The sequence below is a fragment of the Schistocerca nitens genome, chromosome 1 (genome assembly GCF_023898315.1).
Source record: "Schistocerca nitens isolate TAMUIC-IGC-003100 chromosome 1, iqSchNite1.1, whole genome shotgun sequence".
NCBI classification, from domain to species: domain Eukaryota; kingdom Metazoa; phylum Arthropoda; class Insecta; order Orthoptera; family Acrididae; genus Schistocerca; species Schistocerca nitens.
In genome coordinates this window covers 1,017,511,685-1,017,537,477 of record NC_064614.1, presented here as the reverse complement: position 1 = coordinate 1,017,537,477, position 25,793 = coordinate 1,017,511,685, and the positions used below count along the sequence as shown (strand labels likewise).

The 25,793-nt window shown below is 40.2% G+C and overlaps 1 protein-coding gene across 6 annotated transcripts in view; it reads left to right on the top strand.

Moving 5' to 3' along the window:
* LOC126196252 (putative tRNA (cytidine(32)/guanosine(34)-2'-O)-methyltransferase) overlaps positions 1-25,793 on the top strand; it is a 74,626-nt gene that overhangs the window by 41,437 nt on the left and 7,396 nt on the right. For all 6 annotated transcript variants that reach the window (XR_007538793.1, XM_049934552.1, XM_049934549.1 and 3 more), the window contains exons 4-5: positions 5,704-5,888; positions 12,136-12,345. Coding sequence is in view for 5 of the 6 variants with exons in the window: in XM_049934552.1 (XP_049790509.1) it covers positions 5,704-5,888; positions 12,136-12,345 (395 nt within the window). In the remaining variant the exon portion in view is untranslated. The remainder of the gene's footprint in view (positions 1-5,703; positions 5,889-12,135; positions 12,346-25,793) is intronic.

Below are 25,793 nucleotides of genomic sequence, written 5' to 3'. Positions count from 1 at the left end.
GCAATCTGACTTGCCAAAAGGAGATGATGGGAGCTACCTGAACACTATTCCTTAGTCTCAGAACAGAAAAGAGAAACTGATCAAAATAAATTCATGAGCACACGATGTAATGGAAGTAAGAGGTTAATTAAAGAGCACTGTACACTAATCCAACAATGGGAAAACAGCCCTTAATTCAGATTCAGTGGCACTACTGGTGTCACTGCTCGTACTGACAGATATTATCAAGTCTTTGATGCATGTTGTAACACTGCTTCATTATTCCTTGCTTCCTGTATCGCTCATTTCATGGGGTTCACTATCTTTTGCCAGTCTTCTGGTGTCAGTTTTTTAACTGCGTCTTCAAAAAGCATTCCACTTCAGTCAACATAATTTTTTTAATTTTCTGTAGCAATATGGTGTTGAACCTGAGCCCAAATCTGTTTGGTATTGCCTTGAAATGGCAATGGTGAGGAGACAACCTGAGCACTTTATGTTTGTGTTTTTATTTTGTTATTTCATCCACAGTGTAAACAGGGTTCTTTGGCATATGTTTTGACACAAGTTTTAACAGTTCAGCCCTTGTCAAGTTCCTGTTAAACTGTATTTTATGTTTCACTAGCCAGCAAACAATGTTTATTCTTCTTCGTTGTCTTTGTGGGTACCTTATATTCTATAACTAAATGATTTGTAGCATTATCAGTAATATTTATAGAGTTTTTCATTAAGTTTTCAAGCACAGATTCTTCTGATCATTTCACAAAAGGTTGTGATTCATCACTTCGTCTTAGGCAGAGGTCTTGTTTGATCTGAATAACAGGAGACAGTTAGGAAAGGAATCTTTTGCAATTTCATCATGTACTACTATTATTGTTTTTCTTACCAATCTGACCTGCCATACTACCACTGATGGTATTGTCTGTCCAACATTTCTTTTAAAAAAACTGTGTCCTGCATTCACCCATGTTTCATTAAGCCAAATGATATTGTCAGCATTTGTCCCTGCTAATGCCCTAAGAAAGTGGCATCGCCAGCTTGTCCCCTGCTACGAAGGTAGCTTGTACCTTTTTGAGTATTGGTTACTCCTTTTTTGAATAATATGCATATATCTGGCAACAAATCACATCTTCTTGTGACTTTCTTCTCAAGGTGCTTCTTCTTTCCATGAGACACCAATTTAGATGACTCCCCTGATTCTTTGTGACTTTCTCCTTACAGATTCTTATCACTGAGTATTCATTGATTTGTAGGCAGCTGCAGTTTGTTCCACCATTTTATCCTACGGAGCAGAAGACGCTCCTCTATCCCTCCCACTCTCAAAATATTCCCTTGAGTAACACATGAATTCATGCAACTGACTGTATATAATCATGACATGTCTGCTACTTTTTGAAAGTCTCTCAGTGATGTGAAACTGTGGTATGCCTCTCTTTCCATTACTTACATTACACATCACAAGGCAAGAGTCACCTTACTATGATGCCTCATTGAGGACTGGCTGGCACAATATGTGGGGTAGCAAAACACAGCAGAAGTGGAAACACAATGGGAGCTGACAGTGCCACTGCAAGCACAGCTCTCATTGGTGTGTAGGTGATGGAAGCTGTGCAGTCAAGTGACAACTAGTTTCAATCAGATTATACACTGTCAGAGTTGCCTCAGTGGTTACGATAATGGCCTCATAGTAAAAGTCTAGAAACGGGTCAGTGTCACCCATGGTGCTTTTCCTCTATGGCACATAGGTTGCTAATGAATCAGTTTTGCACAGCCAGTGGGTGGATAGTTTTAAGTTACCAGTGAGAGGTGAGACAAGAGGCACCTTATTTCAAGTGCTAATATTGAACTATTCAGTTTTCTTCACAGATTATTTGTGGTTTCCTTAAAATATGGGCACAGTAGCCTTGACAGATTTTTAATATTTGTTTGAAATGTATGTTATGGCAACAAACTGTTTTGCAACATAATCAGCACTCTAGGTTAGGTTTAAAAGATATCAATTCGGTTGTGAACTGGTGAAACCAACAACTGTTCTGTGGATTTTATTTATTTATTTTACAGCAAGATATACTAGGTAGACAGATATTGTTGAATCACTCAGTTTTCAAACATAAAGTAGAGAAGCATGGTCATTACTAAGGAAGTTGGATGGAAACAAAATTAAAGTAAACTACAACACCCATACATCAGCTAATAGATTTATGTCACATTTACTGTACACAGCAAGAACATCAAGGCTTAAAACTCATACAAAATACATCAGATTCAAACTTCCATTGCTCAAAATGAACAGCAATGAACAATCTGAGTTTTCAAGAAATTTCTCTATACCTGAAATCTTTGTTGCTCTTAAAACTGTAAATCCTGGGAAGGTACTGATAATGATGGAATCCACCCAGAATTTATTCTGCTCAGTGGGAACTACACAAAAAGATGGCTGATGGATTTCTTCCCTGACATTATGATATCTGGTTCAATCCTACAAAAAATGAAGCAGTCAAAAATCATAGCAATACTAAAGCCCTGCAAGGCATCAGACCAGCCTAAGAACTATCGCCCTGTTGCATTATTGAGCGCTATATGTAAGTTCCTTGAAAGAATTCTGTACGAACAGATTAGTCCAGCGAGCTTTCAGAACCTACCTAAGAGCAAGCTGGATTCCAACCAGGACGGAGCTGCGCTGACCCGGTCTTATCTTTAACGAGAGTTATTGAAGTAGCATACCAAACAAAGTAGAAAACATCAGTTCCTTTTGTTGATCTGAGTGCAGCATATGACACAGTCTGGAGACATGGACTGCTTTATAAATTATTATTACTTGAATTATGCAGACAGACAACAAAACTTAGCTGGAAGGACATTTACAGTAACTACAGAAAGAGACACTAGCTGTCAAAGAGCATTGAATAATGTCTTACCACAGGAAACTGCCCTTGCTCCTCTCTTGTTTAATTTATGTGTATCGGATATTCCTCCAACACAGTTCAGAAAGTGTTGCTATGTGGATGACTGGCCAATAGCTGCCTAACACAAATCCTTTGGAACAGCTGAAGAAACCTAACTTCTGATCTAGACATCTTAAACCAATATTTCTGTAAATGGAGGTTACAACCAAACTCAGATAAAACAGAAATTTCACGTCCAGTAGATTGGCGCAAAGTGCCCTTGGTGTCTGTTTTAAGTGAGACAAACTTCATCTTAACATGCATCCAAAATACCTTGGGGTTACATTAGATGTGACACTTCCTTTTAATGAGCACTTGACATGACTATCTGCAAATCCCAAAAGCAGAAACAACATTCTCCATAAACTCTGTGGCACTCATTCGGGATAGTCAGCAGACACTCTTCGGATACCAGCACTAGGATTGGTGTACTCAGCAGTAGAGCATTGTGCACATCTGGCTTCATAGTCCACACATAAGAAAGATAGATGCACAACTTAACAAGGCCATGCGCATTGTTAGTGGATCAGTGAGATCTACTCCCACATACTGGTTACCTATCTTGCGCCGCATCCCAACTCCTGATATCAAATGAAAGAGCATGGTACTGCTGATAACACTGACCTCCCAATGTTGAACGATGTAGATTAAGATTGAGACATCCCACTCTCATCACAATCAGGACTCTCACAGACACTGAATTCATTACCATTGATAAATGGAAACGTTGCTGGAAACAGAATTGCCCCACACAATGCTGAAACTGCCTTGCATCCAGAAGAAATTCTCTGGGTTCAACAAGCCTCAGGCAATTTGGAGTACCCTGAACAGCATCTGAATGGGCCATGGAAGATGTGCAGATGCTCACCTCAGGTGGGGCGAATCTTCATCACCATTGTGAGACTGTGGTGCAGAATGATAGACATTTCAGTCGCTTCAACACAACTTCTGACTGATAGAAGTTCCTTATTCCTCCTTATGCACTCAAATTGTGAAGTGCTGGTGTTTCCATTTTCACAGCAGCAGATTGACATGATCAGTGTCAACTTTAATATTGTGGTCACAGCAGCAGCATACTTAGTATGCGCACTCTCTGTACAATATAAGCAACCTACACACATGTCATTGGGATAGAACAGATACTTTTATGTACACTGCTGGCCACCGTAAATGCAACACCCTGAAGGAAGCATCCGAATCAAGTGAAATTTACACCATGAGTTTGCAGCGATGAGATATGTAACTGATTAGAATTTCAGCGCAGACGCACATCACGCAAGCCTGTGGCGCCACCTCATAGCGCCATTTAAGGCTTGGCGATTTCGACGAGTGTACGTTCGGCACGTGTGTTTACCTTGTGGTTGTTTCACAAGACGATCAGTTATGCCTCGTAGACAACAGCGAACATCTTTTGATCAAGTATCCGAGTTCGACAGAGGAAGGATAGTGGCTTACTGAGATTGTGGATTATCATACAGAGAAATCGCTAGTCGTGTTGGACAAAACCAAACAACTGTAATGCCGATATGTGACCGTTGGATGCAGGAGGGTACGACGGACCGACGTGGTCGATCGCATTCACCTCGGTGCACCACTGTACGTGCTGATAGGCAAATTGTGTGCATGGCAGTGACAGATCGCTCAGTGACATCCCGAACCATAGCACAGCACATTGCGTCCGTAACGCATCATCCAGTGTCTGCGCGTACCATTTGACGCCGTTTACAGCAGAGTGGTCTGTCCACAAGACGTCCATTGCTTCGTCTATCATTGACGCAGAACCACAGACGTCTCCGTCGCCAATGGTGTGATGACAGATGGATGTGGACGGCAGAATGGAATGACGTTGTCTTTACTGACGAGGCATGCTTCTGTCTGCAGCACCACGATGGTTGGATTTGAGTGTGGAGACACCGTGGAGAGAGGATGCTGGACAGCTGCATTATGCACCGCCACACTGGTCTTGCACCGGGTATTATGGTATGGGGCGGTATTGGATATAACTCTCGCATGCCTCTAGTACGCATTGCCGGTACTTTAAATAGCCGGCGCTACATATCCGAGGTGCTGGAGCCAGTTGTCCTTCCTTACCTTCAGGGCTCGGCCACAGCCATATTTCAACAGGATAATGCGCGACCACACGTGGCATGCATTGTCCAAAGGTTCTTTGTCAATAACCAGATTGAATTGCTTCCCTGGCCGGCTCGCTCTCTGGATCTTTTGCCGATAGAAAACATGTGGTCCAAGGTTGCTCAACGAGTGACCCAGATTACATCCCCAGCTGCCACACCAGATGATCTTTGGCAACGTGTGGAAGCTGCTTGGGCTGCTGTACCCCAGGAACACATCCAGCGTCTCTTTGACCCAATGCCGAGACGTGTGGCAGCAGTGATCTCCAACAATGGCGGCTACTCTGGCTACTGATTCTGGCAGGAACCACATGTCACAGATGTCTGTAAACGTAATCATTTGATACTTGGTCAACATGTTATCTACAAAATTAATTTTGTTGTGCTACCTCTTGTCTTTCTTGGTGTTGCATTTAGGGTGGCCAGCAGTGTATTATCATTGTATTTTTGTTGGGGAAGTATGCTGTGTTAACTGCCTTTTCTTCAGAGCTATTTATAATCTTCGTTTGGTGCACATATTGATTGTGAGGTACATGAATGTGCTACTAAATGAATTACACAGTGCACCTGAAACTGTAAGACCAATGAAGAACAATTTATTCTTATTTGAAAAATATAAGTTCTAATTATATTTTATTAACTTTTTTTTGAAGGGCCAAAAATGAGAGTGCAGACGATAGTGTGAAGATAGTGGCAGTGGATTTGCAGTCAATGGCCCCAATTCCTGGTGTTATCTGCATACGGGGTGACATAACAGACACCAATACAGCTGAAAGAATAATAAAAGAGTTTGATGGATGTCCAGCAGATCTTGTCATTTGTGATGGTGCACCAGATGGTATGTGTAGTGTTGCTACATGTTTATGTTTGAGTGTGAAATACATTTGTAATCTACTGGAAAATCTTAATATTTTACTTTGAAGTTTATTTTAGATAGGAAGCTGCCCCTCATATTTTTACTTGCTTATGTTTATATTCAGTTACACAACTCTGGCTAGTTTGCTCTCAAGTGCTGGGACTAATATGTTTCACCTTGTTCAAAGTAGAGTTCTGTAGGTGTTGTAATTATCTCTCCATGCAAAGTGCATTGTGTGCTCGCAATTTCTTCGATGGTCTGGTGTTTCCATCTCTGCTTCCACAAGACAACAGTTCTTGTTCTCTAGGGATGTTATTAGTGAAAGAAGCTAATTTTTGAGAGGAAAAAATTACCTAATTAATTAATTATTAATTCTGTGAGATGACTGGACATCAGTTTCAGAAGGATTTTTTCTGGTTGACTCTCATCATTTTCAGGTGTGCAACAAAAAGAGTAAAAACAATACCTATACCATTAATGGTTATAACCTACAAACAAATCTAAATTTAACCACCATGTTTGGTTTTTGTAAGAATATATGATAATTTTTGTGTTTGTAGCAAAATGTGTCGCTACAAGTGGAAAAAAAACTTTCCACAGTATGGAAAGCTCCATAAAACACAATTTTTGTGTGTCAACACATGGTAAAGGGTTTAATTATATAATCTGAAAGATAGGTAAAATACTTTGTTGGAGTTAATTGTAGTTGATATGCTATACAATATTGTAAAAGCTGTTTCCAACAGTCAACATGCTTTAAACTGTTATTGAAAGCATGGCTGATTTCAGGATCTTATGACCTCATATGGGATAATAGTAACAATAAGCTCCTCCTTCTGAATTAATGTTTTAGGCTTTTGTAACTTTCAGTCTACTTCTGTGTGACAATGGGAATAAAATGTCTCCAGGCACATTGTTTTTTTATGAGTGGTCAGAGTAGTTACCTCAGGTCCATGTTAGTAGTTCATTTCTACAACTCCTCAAGGTCTATCTAAGTTATAATCCTCTACATCGTTAATGGGAAAGAAATCAAACAATGGAAAATCCAGGGTAGAATAATGACAATATTATGAAAAAGATAGATTGATACTCAACATCTAGTGGAGATACTGAATCGCAGACAGGCACAACAAATAGACGGCTAAGCAAACACACACACACACACACACACACGACCAATGTGTCTAGCCAGCTCATTTGTTTAGCAGTCTTTTTGTTGTACCTGTCTTTGACTCAGCATCTCCACCATATAATGAGTAACAATGTAGCCATCTCATAATGAAAAAGATGTCACCTAAGAAATTATCTTTGGATAGTTGTGGTTTTTTCCTCACCTACTTATATATTGTGGTCTTACAGACTGAAAGAGAAACTTTTGTGTCCTTTTTTTTTGTGTTCGCTATAACTGTGAACTAAATTATTTTCCATTTGAGTATGACCTTTTTCCAAAAGATTAGATAATTTATGTTTTAATATAATAATAAAAAAATCACATTTTGACAAAATAATCCTCCCCACTCCACCAAGAGTGTCTTTCTGCCGTCCACCTAACCTCCGTAATCTCTTGGTTCATCCTTATGAAATCCCCAAACCACCTTCCCTACCCTCTGGCTCCTACCCTTGTAACTGCCCCCGGTGTAAAACCTGTCCCGTGCACCCTCCCACCACCACCCACTCCAGTCTGGTAACCCGGAAGGTGTACACGATCAAAGGCAGAGCCACATGTGAAAGCACCCACGTGATTTACCAACTGACCTGCCTACACTGTGAAGCTTTCTATGTGGGAATGACCGGCAACAAACTGTCCATTCGCATGAACGGACACAGGCAGACAGTGTTTGTTGGTAATGAGGATCACCCTGTGGCTAAACATGCCTTGGTGCACAGCCAGCACATCTTGGCACAGTGTTACACCGTCCGGGTTATCTTGATACTTCCCCCTGACACCAACCTGTCAGAACTCCGGAGATGGGAACTTGTCCTTCAATATATCCTCTCTTCCCGTTATCCACCAGGCCTCAACCTCCGCTAATTTCAAGTTGCCGCCGCTCATCCCTCACCTGCCATTCAACATCATCTTTGCCTCTGTACTTCCGCCTCAACTGACATCTCTGCCCAAACTCTTTGCCTTTACATATGTCTGCTTGTGTCTGTATATGTGCTGATGGTTATGTGTGTGTGTGTGTGTGTGTGTGTGTGTGTGTGTGTGTGCGCGCGCGCGCAAGTGTATACCTGTCCCTTTTTCCCCCTAAGGTAAGACTTTCCGCTCCAGGGCCTGGAATGACTCCTTACCCTGTCCCTTAAAACCCACATCCTTTCGTCTTTCCCTCTCCTTCCCTCTTTCCTGATGAAGCAACCGTGGGTTGCGAGAGCTTGAAATTTGTGTGTGTGTTTGTGTTTGTTATTGTCTCTATCAACATACCAACACTTTCGTTTGGTAAGTTACAGCATCTTTGTTTTTAGATATAAATAATTTAATTGGATAGATAAAAAATCTACTTACCAAGTGGTGGCAGAACACATACATAAAAGAAGGTTATAACTAGGCCTGCTTTTGGAGCCAGTGGCTCCTTCTTCAGGCAGAAATTTTCAAAAAGAACGGAAGTAATATGAGATGGGATTCATCATGGCAAGAGAGAACAGTTTGGAGTGTTAGAAATTATGGGAGTGGAGCCACTGGCTCCGAAAGCTTGCCTAATTATTACCGTCTTTTATGTGTGTGTTCTGCTGCCACTTGGTGAGTAGATTTTTTTATCCTTCCAGTGAAATTATTTTGTCAAAAATTGATTGTTTTTGATGCTGTATTTGCCCATGTGGTCATCATTCCTTCTTATGTAATCCTCTTGCCAATCTTCGTTGTCATCTGTCTTGTTTAAACTGTCATCTGTTTTCTACCTTAAGTGCTAATCCATTTGTTTATTTATCTGTATCACCAAGATTAATCAACACTTTGCCCTTACATCTTTTCTAATACTGATTTCTGTGCACATAGTTGAGTCCACTTTCATTTGCATTTAACAATTCCATTGTTATTTACGAATTTGATTACAACAATTTATGGTTTACTACACTGCAGGGCCTTCTCCCAATTGCCTTTCACTGATTTATTCACAAAGTTGACAGCTATTTCTCCCCCACTCCTCCACTGGTTTATATGTAATTCTTTCACATGCGTTTACATCTCTTTAATTGCCAAGCCAAGTAGTTTATGTTTTCTTTTATGACTTTAGCTTCCTGTTTACCCAATTTTAGAAATGTCATCTGTTTTTTTCTTTTTTCTTTTCCAGTTTTTTTTTAGTATCATATAGATCATCCACTCATTACCTCTTATTAACCATTATCTGTTTTCACGATTTTCGTATGAATTTTTCTGATTTTTTATAAATTTAGTCTTTGCTTTTCTTCCGTTTTTCTATCTTTTATCCAATGTCTGTTTTTTTTTGCCGATCCAGCAATTTCTAACACTTAGAACTCTTCTCTCTTGCCCAGATGAATCCTATTTCATATTATGTCCGTTGTTTTCAAAAATTTTTGGCCACTCTAGAAGGAGCCACTGTCTCCGATAGCTTGCCTAATTATAATTAATGTTTTGTACGCATGCTAACTTTAAAAAAGTGTCTCCCGAAATCACGTTCCTCTTCTGGTATAGTCTTTCAGAATGTGTGATTTTGGCTGTAGTTTACAGTTTACAAGACAAAATGTAATGCATTAATTAAGAATGAACATTCTCTCTGTGGGAAGTGCATTCTGTAATAAGATTTCAGATTAATGCTGTGTACTGGAATGCGAATAAAACCTAATTCTGCACACAAATCCTTGTTGCAATGATGTGTCTGTAGAAGGGTGTTCAGAGTTCTCTGTGGGTCCATATACAACTACAACTGCTTATGGCAAATGGCAATGGCATGGATTGTTTACAAAAGAATGAGGAGGAGAGAATTTTTTTCTCAAATTGGTGATGTCTGTCTGTGCAGAGCAGATCTGGTTCATCTGTACTTGGAGAAGACAAGACAGGGTGTTGCAAACAAATGGGAAAATTTGAAGTTAATGTTGACATTCTTGCAGTAGTAGTACAGGTGCAGGAATGGCATCAGACACTATGTCACCATGATGGACATTTAGTGAACATGGAGCATTGTACTACATATGTTCACCATTTGTGGATTTTACTGAGATTGCGACAGTTATAATATCTGATGCTGGCTAATGTATATATCTTAAACAAAAAATGGACCATCCATTAATGTAAATAGTGTCGTTGACACTTAAAACTGTAACGCCCCCCCCTCCCCCCACCACACACACACACTTACATGTGTGTAGTTATAAAGTTGAAATTCCCTGTTGGTAATACAACAAAATCACCCATATAACTGGACATTTCAGAATGATATTTATTTTCTACAAGATTTCAAACCAGACTTTTTTTGTTTGATGTTTCATACTTCTTGTTTCTTTGCTTCTTTGAATGGAATGTTCAACAGAATAAGGGAGCTGGACGTACATTCAAAGGGAATGGTGTGGTACAGGGGAGGGCGGGGGGGGGGGGGGGGTGGTCAAAGAAAACTATTTTTGTAATGTCTGACCCCATTGCACCTTTGAAAGCTTTGTTGTCATATGGGGTCCTTTCATATAAGGCAAGTCCTTATCACTTAGTGCAAGAAATTGGTTAATTATTGCAACTCTTGATTGTATAAGCAGTCAGTAAATATCCTATCAGCTTAATTTGCACCCTCAAAATTCTTCAAATTGTGCTACAGTTGACTCGTAATTGTGCACTGTGTCTGCACATTTTGAGCAACTCTAGGCTAAAATCAGTGAGGATGTAAACATCCTTCAGAGTCTTTGAATGCCCAGTTAATTTTATCATGACATTGTGGATAAGCAGTACTTCTGTGAGTGGGCTTAAGGAATCCGTGCTGTTACATCAGCATCAATTGCACTGCATCAGAGTTGCTGTCTAGTTGCAATGTTGCTTCATGGGCTGCTAGGCCTTAATTTTTTTCTGAAGAATGAGATACTATCATCTCTTGAAAATTAAACATTTCCAGGTACCCATTAATGTTATCTTTCTATTTTTTATGAGGAGTCTGATCTTGAAATATTGCCCCCTGGGTTCAAAATATCCTCTTCTCCTTTTGTTAGTGCTACATTAATATTGCATTGGGTGTCCCCCAGACCTCCCCCTCACTCCCACCTCATCTGCCCAATTCTCTAAACTCAACAAAAACATATTTCAGTGGAAGCTTCATCCAGAGCTTGTTGTCTCACTCAGGGAGAAACCCTTTTTCACCCTAAAGTGGTGTGCATGTAGAAAGATAGGTGGTGGTGGTGGTGGTGGTGTGATGTACAATGGCAAGGAGCAGTTACCATTTGACACACTAACCACTATTGTTATTCTGCTGCATTTGCCTGTATCATGCACATCAGGGTCCACATACAACATTTAGCAGTGATTATTATGTGAAGGTAAATGTAAGGGTTCATTGTGGATGTTATAAAGGAAGTACAAAGAATATTACTTTAAGAAGTGATAGCAATAGTTTTCCAAGAAGAAAGTTTTATTAGGGAGACCCAGAAACAGACACAGTGACCCAGTCCTATACTCACTCCAGCATTGCCATTTACCAGGATAGGGAACAGCTGGAAAATGAAGCATAGAGCAGAGACAGGGATGATGATGCAACTTTTTCTCTGTCTCTCAGTGCAGAGAACACGTCTCTTAGAGCTGCCTACTTCCATGCATACCTCTATAGGTGAACAATAGGCTTGATATCTTCAGTTGTTTACTTGAAGCTTACCCAAACTGTTACCTACACTCCAATAATCACAGTCGGATTTTGCCTTGACGTAGCTCCAACCAACATAAATAAGTGATGACATCCCTCAGGCTTGCGAATAGCCTAAACATGTTTTGCCAATATTTGTGAGAAACATTGCTTGTAGTTCAAAATGCTAAATACATGTAATGGAAAATTAAATGCAGTCCCTGTAATGATTCTGACTTTATTGAAAATGTTGTATCAGTATAGCTCCTAGACAGCTGTCATTTGCTTTATACACACACTCTCCAAGAAATTCACACTCATACAATGTTGTTATGTCTAGTCATTATGAATATATGTGGGTGCAGGTGTGTGTGTTTTACTAATGTGATTATTAATTGCTGGTGAGGAAATGAGACAACTAAATTTTGGTAGTGATTGATGATTGTGATTTTATGTTGCAGTTACTGGTCTACATGATCTTGATGAGTATGTTCAATCGCAGTTGTTGCTAGCTGCATTTAATATTACATCACATGTCTTGAAGCCAGGTGGAACATTTCTTGCAAAGGTGTTCCGTGGAAATGATATTGATTTGGTTTATTCACAGATGAAGATATTTTTTCCCAGTGTTGTTGTTGTCAAACCAAGCAGCTCACGAAATTCTAGTATTGGTAAGTGATAAAATACAAAATCTTTCTGTCACAATATTTACGTTTATTTGTTAGTTTGTAGTTCTGCCAACTTATCTCTTCTGTTCTATCCAAGCCTCCATTTACTGGTATTTACACTATCTTATCAAAAGTAACAATAATGAAATTGTCAGATTTCTTCTGTGTCCTTCAACGACTTGGTATGGGACTTAACCAGGATCAAATCACAGACTGCATACGTAACAGGCCACACTAATTTATCCTGAACATGTCTGTTTTCAGCTGCTTTTTGTTTCATGATGTATAATGCTATTTTGAGAAGGTTTTCTGGCAGGAGTTCCTTTACAGGCAGAAACCAAAGGCATTGTGCAAAAATACTGCTTGCTTTTATCCCAAGTAACACAGTGTGTGGTGGTAAACCATTACTAATATGGCACATGTTGTTAACTACACTTTCAAAATCAGGTAATTTTTTCGTCCCAATTTTTATGATTATTTCCACAAGATGTTCTACAGAATCATACAATTTTATGAATTGCACACACAGTTGGATTGGATCCAGGATGATAAGCAGAGATTAGAATTTGTTTGAAATTATTTTCTTCTAAAAACATTTCCATTCACATGATCAGAACTGTTGATCTATCAAGATAATGTCTGGCTTATTTGTATGCACGAAATAATCCTATGTTGATTTCTTTATCATTATCCTACTGGTAGCTTTTTGCAACAGGTAGAAATTGACATTTTTTGAGAAAACCTCTAAGACTACATCGACAGTGTGTAATATACAAATATACTGCCCAAGCCACCATACGGTGTGTGGCACAGGGCACCTTGTACCGCTACTAGTTATTTCCTTTCAAGTTCCACTCACAAATAAAGCAAGGGGAAACTAACAATCTATATGCCACCATACAAACTATCTCATCTCATCTTTGTGGTCCTTAGGTGAAATGTACATTGACAGCAGTAGATTTGTTGTGCAGTTAGCTTCAAATACTGGTTCTCTAAAACAAATTTTCTCAATAATATTCCACGAGAAGAATGTTATCGTCCCTCCAGGGATTCCCATATGAGTTCACAAGGCATCTCTGTAATACTCATGTATTGATAAAAACCTACCAGTAACAAATCTAGTAGCCTGCTTTGGAATTATCTTGATGTCTTCCACAGGTGGGTATATCAAACACTTGGGCTGTACTCAGGAGTGGATCGCACTAGTTTTCTGTATGTGGTCTTGCTCATGAATGAGCTGCACTTTCCTAAATTTCTCCCACTAAATTGAAGTTGATCATTCACCTTCGCTATTACCATTCTATCAGTACTTACAAAAAGTGTTTTTTAGCTTTTGTTGGTGGATGAAAAAATCCAATGCTATTAACTGTCTTGGTTTATCAGGTGTCACATGATACATGAATCCCTTGTGTTATTTAGTTGGTAAGTTTGTTTTGTGACAGAGAGCTCACATTCCAGCACTGCATGTACCCTATGAGCTAAGTTTTTAAAAATCATGTGTTTACTGCAGTGCTAGGTGTCCACAATCTCCAGTGATCGGAATTCATGTGTTGTCCAGTATGCTTACATTAATAGGTGTGGATCTTCACTTCTAAGGTAGCTTTCATCATCTTCAAGATCTCGTCTGCATCTTGTTCAACATTAATGTGCCTCAGTAACTTCTTAATGTCTTTCACACTTGCTACACTTTTGATGTTGTTCATACAAATTTCTTTCACCATTGGTTGTCCTGTATTTACTTATAGATTTTCACGTAATTGTAGTGCAAATCAGGAATAATATTCTCTTTCCTGGTAAATATTCAATTTCAAAGTCATACTGTTGAAGTGTGAGTCCCCATCTTGTCAGGCACTTGTGTGTCAGTTTATATTTCATCAAAAATAATAATGTATTGTAATCTGTGCACACAGTGACATGTCTTCCAAGCAGATAGTGTTGAAACTTATTAAAATGCCAGTGATGGACAACACTTTCTCTTAGTAACAGTGTATTGTGCTTTGCTGGTGATGGAATTCGTGCAGTGCTCACTTTTACCATCATCCTGGTAGTTTGAAATAGATGGTAACTGGTATTAAATTTCCTGCTGCCAGATCCCATGTAAAATCGTTGTGTCAAATCCAGATGTTTAGAATTGATGCTAATAACAGGTTTAAATAAATATCTTCAAAAATTTACTATTGCTCCACTCCCCAGGTTCTTATTATGTCTTCCATTAGTAATTTCAATAGGTAAGGTGACAAAATGTTGTATGTTGTGAAAAGCAATGGTAGAACACAGCAAACCCTATGGCAACTGTTTTGATATGTTGATACAGGGGAGTTCTCAGTTGTCTTCATCTTCTGTGGGTGAGGTTCAGTCCCTTTTTACATAATCACACGTCTGAGAAATTTTATTTACTTCTTTCCAAACTCTGGCTTCACCAAGTTTACAGTGACTCCAGCTCTATTAAATGCACTAGGGACTTGATGGTGCATCTCAGTTTGTGCAAACTGTTCATCCATCCATATGTTGCCAAGGTTGTTTCAACTATGCTGCAGAAATTTTTCTGGGAAGCCCTTACACAGTCCTGATCTCTCGTCATGCAATTCCACATTTTTGGAGCCCTGAAAAGATATTCGTGGCCCCAGTTTGCTTCAGACAAAGATACGCATACCTGGATACTATCATGGTTCTGTCGGCAACTGCAAACATTTTCTCATGAAGGCATTGAATGTATTGTCTCACAGTTATGGCAATTACTTTTGAAATGGTGAACAATTTACTTACTTTTTACCCATCTGCCTTGTTTCTATTTGCCTTTCCCTAATAGAATGTGAAACATTGCATTCTGTAAACAAAAGTAGAAAGATGATCCTGCTGGAAATACTGGAAATCAACAAACAGAAATCACAGAATGCCAGCTTAGTGTTAAATAATCAAACTCAGTTTTCTTGTAAATTAAGTTTTGGTTACTAATAATAGATTGAAACTATAAATTCTTAATTGAGTTGCAGGTGGGCACAACGAAAAGACTGTTATACATTTAGCTTGATACACACACACACATTTTCACACAAGCAAGCACACCTCATGCACACGTGGCCACCATCTCTGGCTGCTTGGACCGGAGCTTGGTCTGAGCTGCTGAATGTAGTGGTCATGTGTGCATGAGGTATGCTTGTTTGTATGAATGTGTGTCATGTTTTTTTCTTTCTTTCCCCCTCTCTGGAGAATGCTTTACCTGAAAGTTAAATGTGTAACAGTCTTTTTGTTGTGCCTATCTGCAACTCTACATGTCATCCTTAAGGTCAGTAGCAGTCTACTCTTTTTCTAACATATTTGGTATTCCAACCTGATGTTTCTATTGTTTAAATTGTAAATTATTTTTCATCACTTGTTAAATGTATCTCCGCAAGAAGTACCACTGTTTCTTTTTTTAATTAATGTACATATTTTTGTGTGTGACACGAAATTTGATACTTTCCTGTGTAAACACTACATGTTAACATTTTTGTGTCATCTGTGTAAATAATATCTGTGTAAGATGCATGCCATGTTATCTGCGTTTGTAACATCCAGTTGTCACCTGAAGATGGCCTGAGAAGTCAAAAGCCAGTTCTTGATCAAATAAATATAATTTTGCAGAATATTGGCAAGCATTTTCTTTTTAACATTATTTGTCTTTATTGCTCACTTCACTGATGATTACTCCTTCCCCTTGATGATGATGGATTGTCCCATTATTAGTACTGCCTCATGACAGAGTGGGTGAAGTTCATTACGCACAATGGATTAAAATGCCACTATTAGTGTTTTATATCCCTTGTCGAAGGATATTATTGAATCACAGTAACTTACTCATGCAATGAGATTTGAAAAGAACTTTAACTTTCTTAAATGTTTCAATCGTGGAAGGCATTCCTTATTTGTGAATTGCTGTTACAGTGCTGTAACAAATGTATTGGAGCATTCTCCTGTGGATAACAGGTACCTTTCGCACAACGCCTGTCGGTGGTCTGCTAATGATTCTTGGGATATGCCCGAAGGGTATCATGATATGCTACAGGACAGCATTGTATTGGTTGGCGTACTAACAGTGTGATTGAGTGTATGAGATCACAGAGCTCGTATTTCTAATAAAAGACACTTACAAGTGTGGAGGTTAGAGGAATGGCAGCCTCAATGGGACAATAAAAGTACCATAAGACACCAAAGGCAGGTCTGTAGCATATTCCCAAGCATTAAGAACAGGCTGTGTGTGTGTGTGTGTGTGTGTGTGTGTGTGTGTGTGTGACATTAACACTATTGGAGGTATGCTGCATGTGTGTGTGTGTGTGTGTGTGTGTGTGACATTAACACTATTGGAGGTATGCTGCACCCTATTTGAGGTATGCTGCATGTTTTAACAGGCTGTGATCTATATTTGGAGTCTGCCTCCATAGCGCAGCGGTAGCATTACCGCCTAACATGTAAGGGGGCCCAGATTCGATTCCCGGCAGGGGACTGGGTGTTGTGTGTCCTTCATTATCATTTTCATCATCATTGACATGCAAGTCGCCGAAGTGGCGTCAACTAAAAAGACTTGAGATATGGCGGCCGAATCCCTAAGAGGATATCCCAGCCAATAAATGCCATACGATCTTTTCATTATTTCACCCATATTTGGAAATATTTTACTTTAATACCGTTTGTTTTATGTCTTATAAAAAATGAAACAGTCACTACACAGCTACTGTAAACCATGTCCTATATCTTTGTACATTGTACACCACAAGGTGCCAGGGACTATAAATAAATAAATATTCCTGATAAGTATGTCATGCACACAGTTATCTGTGAATGTGAAGAGGAAGTTTCCACTGATCATATTGTTTTCAGTTGCCCCCATTTCCAGTTGCTCCAATTACTTAGACTGTGATTTGCAGACAGTTGTAAATCATCAGAGGTTATGGACTACAGTTACATTTATTGCACATAGAATTTCTAAAAAACAACTCAACTTTCTGCCTTTAAGATCAGGTGGATGCTCTGATTGTCAAAATAATACCAATAGATTCAAAAAGGAAAGTATAAGACTAACGAGAAGTGTCAAACTACATAAGAGGATGATAGGTATGAAAAAAATTTAATGAAGAGAAACTATAAAATAAGAAATAAATAAATAGCGGGAGACCAAGAGATGAATACACTAAGCAGATTCAGAAGGATGTAGGTTGCAGTAAGTACTGGGAGATGAAGAAGCTTGCACAGGATAGGGTAGAATGGAGAGCTGCATCAAACCAGTCTCAGGACTGAAGACCACAACAACAAACAACAATAAATAAATAATGCACACCACATGGATATATGCAGACATGAGGATTACTAAGACACGCACATGTCAGTAGGAGCACTGTGGAATTGTGGAGCAGCAATAGCTGTAGCTGTAGGTATATTTGTGATGGCAGATCTCAAGCTCTTCCAAGGCAACCAGTAACAGGTGTAGTAGTAAAGTTATTCTCTTAGAACCTTAATTAAACCCCAGGGGCTCGGCATTCATTTGCTGGGTACGGGCTTGGTCACCCCGGGGTTCCTGAGCTGTGGACTGGTAAGCGCTGCCAGTCCCCTGACACTGTAAGGTCTGGGCATGCTTCAGCAACTACCATGCGGTGCGGCAGTGGAATGTTGTATATCACAGGGAATGGGGATCTTTGAATGGGGATCTTGGCTTGATTGCCCGGATTACAAGGATGGAATAAACCTCTATAAAAAAAACCCTCAGTCTCAAGGTGTGCTGCGCGCTGATGAGATGCATGGCCGTTGAGGTGGAACAGTCATTAGCAAGCAATCTCTGGGGAACCTGCCACACCTCAGTTGTATAAGGCTTACTTAGGCATGCGGGGCTCTGTCTGAGTGGAACCTTATTTTCCTAGCTGCTCATGGGACCGAGATGAAACCCTAGAAATCTTGTTCTTCTCCTCCCAGCAGAAAGGGTGTACCGCCTGGGAGGTCTCACACCCATTCATCAAAAAGAATGAGGGAGGCTAGTCATCCTGATAATCAACTTGTTGTCAGTAATGGAGCTCCAGGAGTCATGAATCACAGTGTCTTTGTAGTGATCAAGAGGAAGGAGGGGGCATTTGAAAAAGTGTCCCCCTCCTATATCCATAAAGGCTTAGAAGGGCTGGCTGGTACCCTAAAGTCTATTAAGCGGTTGCGCAGTGGTTCCTTGCTTGTTGAGACTAACCGGGCAAAGCAGGTGGAACTCCTTAAGAAGTCACAGAAATTGGGTGAGTACGACATCATTGTTGAGTTGCGTAACTCCCTTAACTCCAGCAAATGTGTGATGACCTGCCATGATATTAGGGATGTAGACGTTGCTGAACTCAAACAAGAATGGGCACCACAGGGAATCACAGATGTCGAACAAAGAACACACAAGAACAATGGAGAGACTGAGAAGACTGCCACTTTTATTGTGACTTTCAATTCTCCAATGCTACCTGAACACATCATGGGTTCGGCCCTATGTACCTAACCCTATGCGATGCTTCAAATGCCAGTGTTTTGGCCATAGAATGCTGAGTTGCAGAGGCGAAGCGACTTTTGGGAAGTGTGAAAAGGCAGCCCATGATGGACTGTTCATCTCCAGCAGTCTTTATTAACAGCTCTGGAAGCCATCCAGTCGGGAGCCGAGCCTGCCCTGTTTTTGCAGAGGAACGCAAAATTCAGGAAATCAAAGGGACCAAGCGGATCCCTGACGCAGAAACAAAAAAGGACTATCAGGCAATGAAACCCCCTGTCTTTGCCACTTCTTATGCTTTGTCAGTGCAGAAACCTGTTACTAAGGTCGACGCTTTGACTCAGACGACGTCCAGTGTTCCCTTATCCATCTCTAGCACCTGTACTTGCACCTGTATGTGCCAAAGTAAAGTGAAAGACATAGCGATTCAAACAGCTACAATGGAAGAGACCAATAATGCTTCCACAGTGCACAGTCCAAAGGCACTCCAAAAGCAGAGTGTCACTCAACGCCAAGTTTCTTTGAAGAAAAGTGGCTCTCACAGCCCCCTTTACTCCTCATCCTTGATGGGAAAGGGAGCAGGGAAAGGATCCCAACATTCGGGTTGAAAGCTGATCCAGGCGCCATCAGACGTCATTCTGGCATGTCTGACTGATGATGAGGACATCATGGATTTCGATGCCTCATCACCAAACCCAGTCAGCCCCAAAACCCCGCCTCACTCTACAAGCACCTCACCACCTTCGCACAAAGACAGTGGTCAATCAAGTCCACATTGGTGAAATGGCTCCCATACTTCAATGGAATATACAGGGTGGCGCACGAAATGTGTTACCAATTGTTTCTTTCACAATTTACGATGCACATTAGATATCCCGCTGGGATCTCTTCAGCAGTACCAGCAGAGCTTGGAAAAACAAATGAGTTACGAAATGACGTGTAATTCACGATACTGCCGCTAGGAGACTAGTAAGCAGCAATGGCTGATAATGGAAGACTGACGACACAGCAACAATCGGCAATTGTGTTACTTTTTCATGAAACGAAAAGCCTTGTTGTGACTCGGAGGCGTTTTCGACAACAGTTTAACACACAATGGGTCCCTTGCAAGAAGACCATCCACAGGTTATACGATAAATTTGTACAGGAAGGAACAGTATTGGAAGCGAAGCGATTTCGTTCGCCAGAGAATATTGAAGCGGTACTAGTTGCTGTACAGAGAAGTCCCGGGAAATCGTGTAGAAAGGCAGCAGTGCAACTGGAAATATCCAGATGCTCCGTTCAATGCATTCTTAAAAGTGACCTCCATATGTACCCATACAAGATGACCTGTGCACAGAAGCTCACTGAACAACACAAGCAGCAGAGACCACTGTTTGCTCAGTGGGCAGAGGATAGGGAAGAAAATCTCAACAACGTTTGGTTTTCAGACGAGGCGCATTTTCATTTAGACGGTGTGCTTAACAAACAAAATGTACACTTTTGGGCCACTGAAAACCCACAAGTGCTTCATGAATGACAACATTATGCTCCGAGGATTACAGTGTGGGCAGAAATTTTCAGTCACGGACTTATTGGACCTTTTTTCTTTGAAGAAACTGTGAACGAGTGTTATTTGAGTATGCTTCGCAATAGCTTCATTCCACAGCTTCTTGCTACTGCCTTGCCCTTCAACACGCAGTAGTTCATACAAGATGGAGCAAGGCCACATACTGCAAACACTGTGTTGGAGTTTTTACACGAGCATTTCAACATGCGGATCATTTCACTCAGGTTTCCAGGTCGCTTCAATGATGGACAAAACTGGCCTCTCCAATAGTCCAGACCTCAATCCAAGTGACTTTTTTCTTTGGGAGTACCTAAAGGAAAAAATTTTCCCGAAACGTCCATGTGATTTAATGGAGCTCAGAAGACTTACTCTCTAAGCTTGCAGTGAAATTATGGAAGACATGTGTCGTAGGGTAATCACTAACTTCAGTGTTCGTTTGAAAGAAGTTAGGAAATGAAATGGTGGACATATGAGCATGTGCTGAGTTAGAACAAATCTCCATGGATGGCTCTTCATTGTAGTATATGTTCCTTTCAGATTGTATTGACAATAAAGTTTATATTCAAAAACAAAATGGTAACACATTTCGTGCGCCACCCTGTAAATGGATACAGGACTCATCTGGTGGAACTGAGACTTCTTGTACAGGTCAGACCCTTTTGCCTCTGCCTTCAAGAGACTCATTTTAAAGAGACTGACACACCTGTACTTGGAGGTCATCACCTTTATAGAAATGACGACCTTACTGGTCACAGGGCAAAAGGTGGGGTTGCAATGTTTGTAAGGGACACTTTTCACTCCTCACCTATTCCCTTGACAACACTACAAGCAGTTGCTGTTCAGATAGTGGCCCATGTTGACATCACAGTGTGCTCTGTGTACTTACCACACCATGAGCCTCTTGATAGTGGGGTCCTCACTCATCTTGATGAAATACCGCGACCCTTTCTCCTTTTGGGGGACTTCAATGCACTATGGGGTTCTAACACCACATGCTGCAAGGGTTGGGTACTTGAGGATATGTGACACAGTGTTGTCCTGAACTGGAGCTAACTTTGTAACAGTGCACATGAGAACTTTATATCTTCAAAATTGTAAGATAAATGTTATAAAATTCCATATATGTGCAAATTAAATATTGCAATAAACATTTGAATGTTATGTCACAAAATGTGCTAAAATGTCACAAAGTTTCCCCACTTTTACAGTGTGTAATATAAAGGATTATATGTTATTGTGGTTGTTTGGTATGTCCAACTTGTTTAGAGTTCCCACATAACATGTAGAACATTTATGGCAATTAAATTGAACAGAAAAGAAACTGAAGATACCAATTAGAAAAGTAAGAGTGTACTACACTTCCAAGTTGTATGCTGTCACACTTGTTTAAGAAACTCCACACCAGGACTTTAGCTCATGTATGTATGTATGTTGATGGTTTATATTAAACAACCACTTGAAAACTGGTATACAGCTGAAACTGTGCAGCAATGGTGACTGTGGAATAAAAGGATATTGTAATCCAAGCAATAACAGCCAGGAGAAAATTTCATGGATATGTACACACAAGGAAATGTGTTTCAGGACTAGCATTAGTTCCTTAACAATATTGTACAAAGGTCTAGAGATGACTGAGTAGCGCGTACGCAGTAGTGTGTACAACTGGCACTGTCCACTATAGAAGAACAACAAGGTGTTATTTATTTCCTTGTGCTCAAAGGGAGTTGAACAATTTGAAATCTACAGCAGATTAAATATTTCAGTATGGAGACAGTTGTTTAAGTAAAGGGAGCATGTATCAATGGGTAGAAAGCTTACACAAATGGAAGATATGTTATCTGTATAAACAGTAGAATAGAAGACCAGTGTGTTTGCATGGACTAAGACAGCAAAACAGCAAATTTATCAGTGACTTCATGCCAACAAGTGCATCATTGTTTATTAAATTGCAGCAGAATCCATTTTGTATACAATGTCATCCTCAAGGACCTTGACTGTAGGAACGTGTGCAACCAATGGATTCTGAGGAGTTTGTATTGTGTTTAGAAGCTTAGCAGTAAACAGTATCTCGGAACACAGACCATTAAGCTGTATGAAAAAGAGTCTTTTGTGATCTTTGATACGAGATGAGTCCTGGATGCACTACTATGAACCAAGTAATAAGTGAGTGAGTGGAAGCACCCATTGTATCCACTCAAGAAAATTCAAGAAGCAGGCATCCACTGGGAAAGTCATGCTACAATATGTTGGGATATCAAGGGCATTATGATGTACGTGCAAGTGGTGAGAGAGACTGGAACTAGAGCTTGCTGCTGGGGCACCTTGTCAAAGCAGTTGAAGGCTGCCATCCTATCAGGACATTCAGGGCTCTTTATCACAATTAGTACTTTTGCTCCATGACAGCCCAAGTGCACGTACAACTGTGTATACTAAGGATAATAGTGAATCTGTGATCTGAAATGTAAGGTGGTGAGACATCCCCAATGTAACCTGCACTTGACACTATAAGATTTTGTGACTTAGTCCCTTAAAGGAACAGTTCTGTGATAATAAGGGTGCAGGTGATAATAAGGGTGCTGATGCAGTTGTTAGGTTGGTGTACAGGTGGTACATCACATGGTTTTTTCCTGGAGAGCACTGTTAAGCTTTTATGGACAGCAGGACCAAATGTACCACACAGCAGAGTGATGTCAAAAATGCAGCAATGGCCATTTTTGTTTGTTGGCACCTTTATAAAAAAGTGATGATAATAAGAATACTGTTTTTTTTTAAAAAAAGGTGTGCTCTCATAATGTATTTAGTAAATCAACATTTGAATTTTTGGAGTACTGCTAGGTTGACAAGCCATCACGTACACATTCATGCACCAAATTTTACAAACATTAAACAATAATTAGCGAGGCATGAGTGTGCCTTGTCACTAATTCCTGTCTGTACATTTCCATTGATGCTGCAGACTTAACACCTCCAGGAAAAGTGTGTAGTGCTATTTACTTTTCACACAAATGTTAGCCATGCAGCATTATATGAGAGCCTCTGCAGAGTTTGGAAGGTATGGAGAGGAACAAGTGACAAAATGGAGCACTGAGTCAGTCTACGAGGGATGCTCCAATAGTGGAATTGGTAGTTCATTGTCTGAAAAAGGCAGAGGTCAGATTTCAACAGTTTTAGCTTTCCCAAGTGTTCATCTCTGCATATACTCCACTAAAGAGTTAAACAGTAACAACTTTTTTTTTTAGTCACTTGTCCAAACTATTTAACTTTGTGAATCAAAGCTTTTTTTCCCAGAAAAAAATGTGTTACTTATGAGATGGTTGGTATAAATGACTAAACAAATATAGACTCAGGAAATTCTCGTGAATAGGCAGTAATGAACCATGGACCTTGCCGTTGGTGGGGAGGCTTGCGTGCCTCATCGATACAGATAGCCGTACCGTAGGTACAACCACAACGGAGGGGTATCTGTTGAGAGGCCAGACAAACGTGTGGTTCCTGAAGAGGGGCAGCAGCCTTTTCAGTAGTTGCAAGGGCAACAATCTGGATGATTGACTGATCTGGCCTTGTAACAATAACCAAAACGGCCTTGCTGTGCTGGTACTGCGAACGGCTGAAAGCAAGGGGAAACTACGGCCGTAATTTTTCCCGAGGGCATGCAGCTTTACTGTATGATTAAATGATGATGGCGTCCTCTTGGGTAAAATATTCCGGAGGTAAAATAGTCCCCCATTCGGATCTCCGGGCGGGGACTACTCAAGAGGATGTCGTTATCAGGAGAAAGAAAACTGGCGTTCTACGGATCGGAGCGTGGAATGTCAGATCCCTTAATCGGGCAGGTAGGTTAGAAAATTTGAAAAGGGAAATGGATAGGTTAAAGTTAGATATAGTGGGAATTAGTGAAGTTCGGTGGCAGGAGGAACAAGACTTCTGGTCAGGTGACTACAGGGTTATAAACACAAAGTCAAATAGGGGTAATGCAGGAGTAGGTTTAATAATGAATAGGAAAATAGGAACGCGGGTAAGCTACTACAAACAGCTTAGTGAACGCATTATTGTGGCCAAGATAGATACGAAGCCCACACCTACTACAGCAGTACAAGTTTATATGCCAACTAGCTCTGCAGATGACGAAGAAATTGAAGAAATGTATGATGAAATAAAAGAAATTATTCAGATTGTGAAGGGAGACGAAAATTTAATAGTTATGGGTGACTGGAATTCGAGTGTAGGAAAAGGGGAGAAGGAAACGTAGTAGGTGAATATGGATTGGGGCTAAGAAATGAAAGAGGAAGCCGCCTGGTAGAATTTTGCACAGAGCACAATTTAATCATAGCTAACACTTGGTTTAAGAATCATGATAGAAGGTTGTATACATGGAAGAACCCTGGAGATACTAAAAGGTATCAGATTGATTATATAATGGTAAGACAGAGATTTAGGAATCAGGTTTTAAATTGTAAGACATTTCCAGGGGCAGATGTGGACTCTGACCACAATCTATTGGTTATGACCTGTAGATTAAAACTGAAGAAACTGCAAAAAGGTGGGAATTTAAGGAGATGGGACCTGGATAAACTGAAAGAACCAGAGGTTGTACAGAGTTTCAGGGAGAGCATAAGGGAACAATTGACAGGAATGGGGGAAAGAAATACAGTAGAAGAAGAATGGGTAGCTTTGAGGGATGAAGTAGTGAAGGCAGCAGAGGATCAAGTAGGTAAAAAGACGAGGGCTAGTAGAAATCCTTGGGTAACAGAAGAAATATTGAATTTAATTGATGAAAGGAGAAAATATAAAAATGCAGTAAATGAAGCAGGCAAAAAGGAATACAAACGTCTCAAAAATGAGATCGACAGGAAGTGCAAAATGGCTAAGCAGGGATGGCTAGAGGACAAATGTAAGGATGTAGAGGCTTATCTTACTAGGGGTAAGATAGATACTGCCTACAGGAAAATTAAAGAGACCTTTGGAGATAAGAGAACCACTTGTATGAACATCAATAGCTCAGATGGAAACCCAGTTCTAAGCAAAGAAGGGAAGGCAGAAAGGTGGAAGGAGTATATAGAGGGTCTATACAAGGGCGATGTACTTGAGGACAATATTATGGAAATGGAAGAGGATGTAGATGAAGATGAAATGGGAGAGACGATACTGCGTGAAGAGTTTGACAGAGCACTGAAAGACCTGAGTCGAAACAAGGCCCCCGGAGTAGACAACATTCCATTGGAACTGCTGACGGCCTTGGGAGAGCCAGTCCTGACAAAACTCTACCATCTGGTGAGCAAGATGTATGAAACAGGCGAAATACCCTCAGACTTCAAGAAGAATATAATAATTCCAATCCCAAAGAAAGCAGGTGTTGACAGATGTGAGAATTACCGAACAATCAGTTTAATAAGCCACAGCTGCAAAATACTAACACGAATT